Here is a 2,545-nt window from a genome sequence, read left to right as displayed (position 1 = left end):
AATCTAGGAACAAAACATGGCCAGCTCTAACCTACCTAGCTTAAATGGTGCTGGGCTGGGTAGTTCATCAGGAGAACCTGGATCTCCATGAACCTCAGCCTTTTCTTAACCCTGCAGGATCATAAAGGGAGTCATCTCCCCATTTCATGCAGGTAATGAGCAACCAGGAGTCATCACCAAAGCTGAGCAGACCTTGCACTCTTGTTTATGTCCAACCAAATAAATTAGCATGGCCATAAATGCCTGCAGGCCTTGTTTGGTGGGAGTGAGGAAAACCCAAGTAAAGTCCTTGGGCAGCAGCTTAGGTCAAGTGTGTGGTGAAGATGTGCTTGAAAACCTTGGCACCATATTTGGGAGTAAAGCAGGAAACCTCTGTGATTCCTGACTGCTACTTTACCTTTCCTAGAGCTGGGGAAACACTCTTTTCATTGCACCCATGCAGAGGGTCTTCTTCCCACTTTCTCATTGCACTACCACTTAGAAGAGAATTATAGACAAATAAAATCTTTAAGGCTGGAAAAACCCCTTAAGATCATTGAGTCCAACTATAATCCTGACACTTGAACCCCCCCCCCACTCCCTTCGTGTTGAGACAGGTGGTTGAAAAATCTCTTCTGGCTTATGAGTCAGTGAAAGGCTCTTAGTTTAGCTGTTGGGAGCCAGACTGTGTATAGAAGGTAAGTGCAAAATCAGCCCTAACTTTAAACGTGGTCCTATCACTGACTGGCTTCAGCTCTGTAAAAAAAACCCAAAACAACAGTGTAACGGGTCCAGGGGGTTCGACTGGAGTTGGTGGGGCTGACTGCAAGAAAAACCTGCTGGAGAGGAGCTGGGCAGCTGGTTCCCAAAGGGTTCGGCACATCTGGGCACTGCGCTTCGCACCAGCAACTCGTCCCTGCTCTGCAGGTTGTATTTGAGTGCTCTCTGGTGGCTAGAAAAAATCAGTCCAGAGGCAAACGCGGCTGATCTTCACTCACCCGGAGCCCAAGTCACCCTGAGCTGGGTGTCTAAGACTGGGAGTGGGCAGTGGTTCAGAGCAGGGTCCTCCTGATCTGCGTTGCCACTTGATGAAAGACCCTTCCCTAACACAGCCGATGGTTGTTGACACAACTTCAGAGCTTGGCAACACTGGAGCATTTTGTTCCCTTTTCCGACTAGACGATGCTCTGGATCATACGGGCTGGGGAGTGATAAAAAAAATCACACCTATGATGGGACTTGCTAAGAAATCGGGTAACTAGGCAGTGCTTGGACTCCTTCAGGAGTCCCACACTGGCACCTCCAGCTCCGAGATGTCCTGGGGTGGACACAGCCCAAGTTTTGAAGCCTGTTGGCAGGTCCTGGGCGAGGTTTGGAGGGACAGCGTGTGACAAGCACTGCCCCAGCAGGGGCTGGGGGCTCAGGCCCTGCCCTGGTCCTGCTGTCCCAGGTAGCAAACTGCCTGCCAGGTGCTTCCTCCTCGTTCCTCTCTGAATCCATGGGATCCTGAATCCATGGGATCCTCCAGGAAGCCAAACGGGGATCGAAATGCCATTAGAGAAGTGATTCACACAGACATCCATCCAACCATTCGGGATACGCTTATGGCTTTGGAGAACCCCAGCCTAGAGCTTTTTAACCCTTCGGAAGCCGCAGGACAAACGGCCCAAGTTCCAAGAGCGTTTCCCGGTGGGTCGGCACCAGCGATTCCCGCGCCGGGAAGCCCTGCGGCGGCACCTCCACGCTGCTGAACAGAGCCGGGGAGAGGAAACAACCGGGGTTTGGGAGGGAACTCCGCTTCTGGAGCCTTCCTTTCGCGTGTGCTGGTTGTGGCTCAGGAGCTGGATGCTCCAAACCTCCAGGAGCAGCACGAGGCCCGTTCTGTACCTGCCACCTGGGGATCTCCCGTGGCTTTTCCAGCCTCCCCACCACATTCCCCAGCTCCTCCAGCCGCTGCTTGTTGGGATGGAAAGCCTTTTCATCCACCCGATCCTTCAGGGGCACCCCTGGGGCCCCGCTGCACACCCACAGCCCGTTCCGGGGGGGCCGTGTCTGCCTCCCAGAGCTTTTCCAGCATTCCCAGCGACCTCCTCAGCTTCCCGCCGTGAGCAGGGAAGCGGGGCCCGCTCGGCGAGGCTTTTTTTCCTTCCTTCCCCGCAGCAGGCGAAGTGAAAACGGAGCCGGAGGGGCAGCAGAGGGAGCAGCCGCCTCCTGCCTTCGTTCCCAAAGGAAAGCTGGGAGAGAAGAGCTGCTCTGAGGAGCCCGGTTTGCCCGGCCAGGGGCTGGGGATAATGAAGCCAGAGAGGCTTGTGCCGGCTGTGTGAGGGCGGGCAGAGCCCTGCGGAGGGGAGCGCCGGGAGAGCGTTTAGGAAGGGAAGAGGAAAAGCGCGGGAACGACTTGATGAAGCTCCCGCGCCGGAACAGCCGCCCGTCGGGGTAGTCGTGGCCGAGTGGTTAAGGCGATGGACTAGAAATCCATTGGGGTCTCCCCGCGCAGGTTCGAATCCTGCCGACTACGGACCGCGCTTTCTTTTTCTTTTGCCTTTTTTTTTTTTTTTTCCGTTTT

The 2,545-nt window shown here is 55.0% G+C and overlaps 1 protein-coding gene and 1 non-coding gene across 2 annotated transcripts in view; both read left to right on the top strand.

Annotated features, from left to right (window-relative positions):
• Nucleotides 1–1,493: 1,493 nt before the first annotated feature.
• HS1BP3 (HCLS1 binding protein 3) overlaps nt 1,494–2,545 on the top strand; it is a 42,433-nt gene continuing 41,381 nt past the window's right edge. The window contains exon 1 of the mRNA XM_010002405.1: nt 1,494–1,649. Coding sequence (XP_010000707.1) covers nt 1,494–1,649 — 156 coding nt within the window. The remainder of the gene's footprint in view (nt 1,650–2,545) is intronic.
• TRNAS-AGA lies at nt 2,416–2,497 on the top strand. The gene has a single exon. It is a non-coding gene; the product is annotated as a tRNA-Ser (tRNA).

The sequence above is a fragment of the Chaetura pelagica genome, unplaced genomic scaffold, assembly GCF_000747805.2.
Source record: "Chaetura pelagica isolate M959 unplaced genomic scaffold, ChaPel_1.0 scaffold46, whole genome shotgun sequence".
Classification (NCBI taxonomy): Eukaryota; Metazoa; Chordata; class Aves; order Apodiformes; family Apodidae; genus Chaetura; species Chaetura pelagica.
This window is presented reverse-complemented; position numbering and strand designations above follow the sequence as displayed.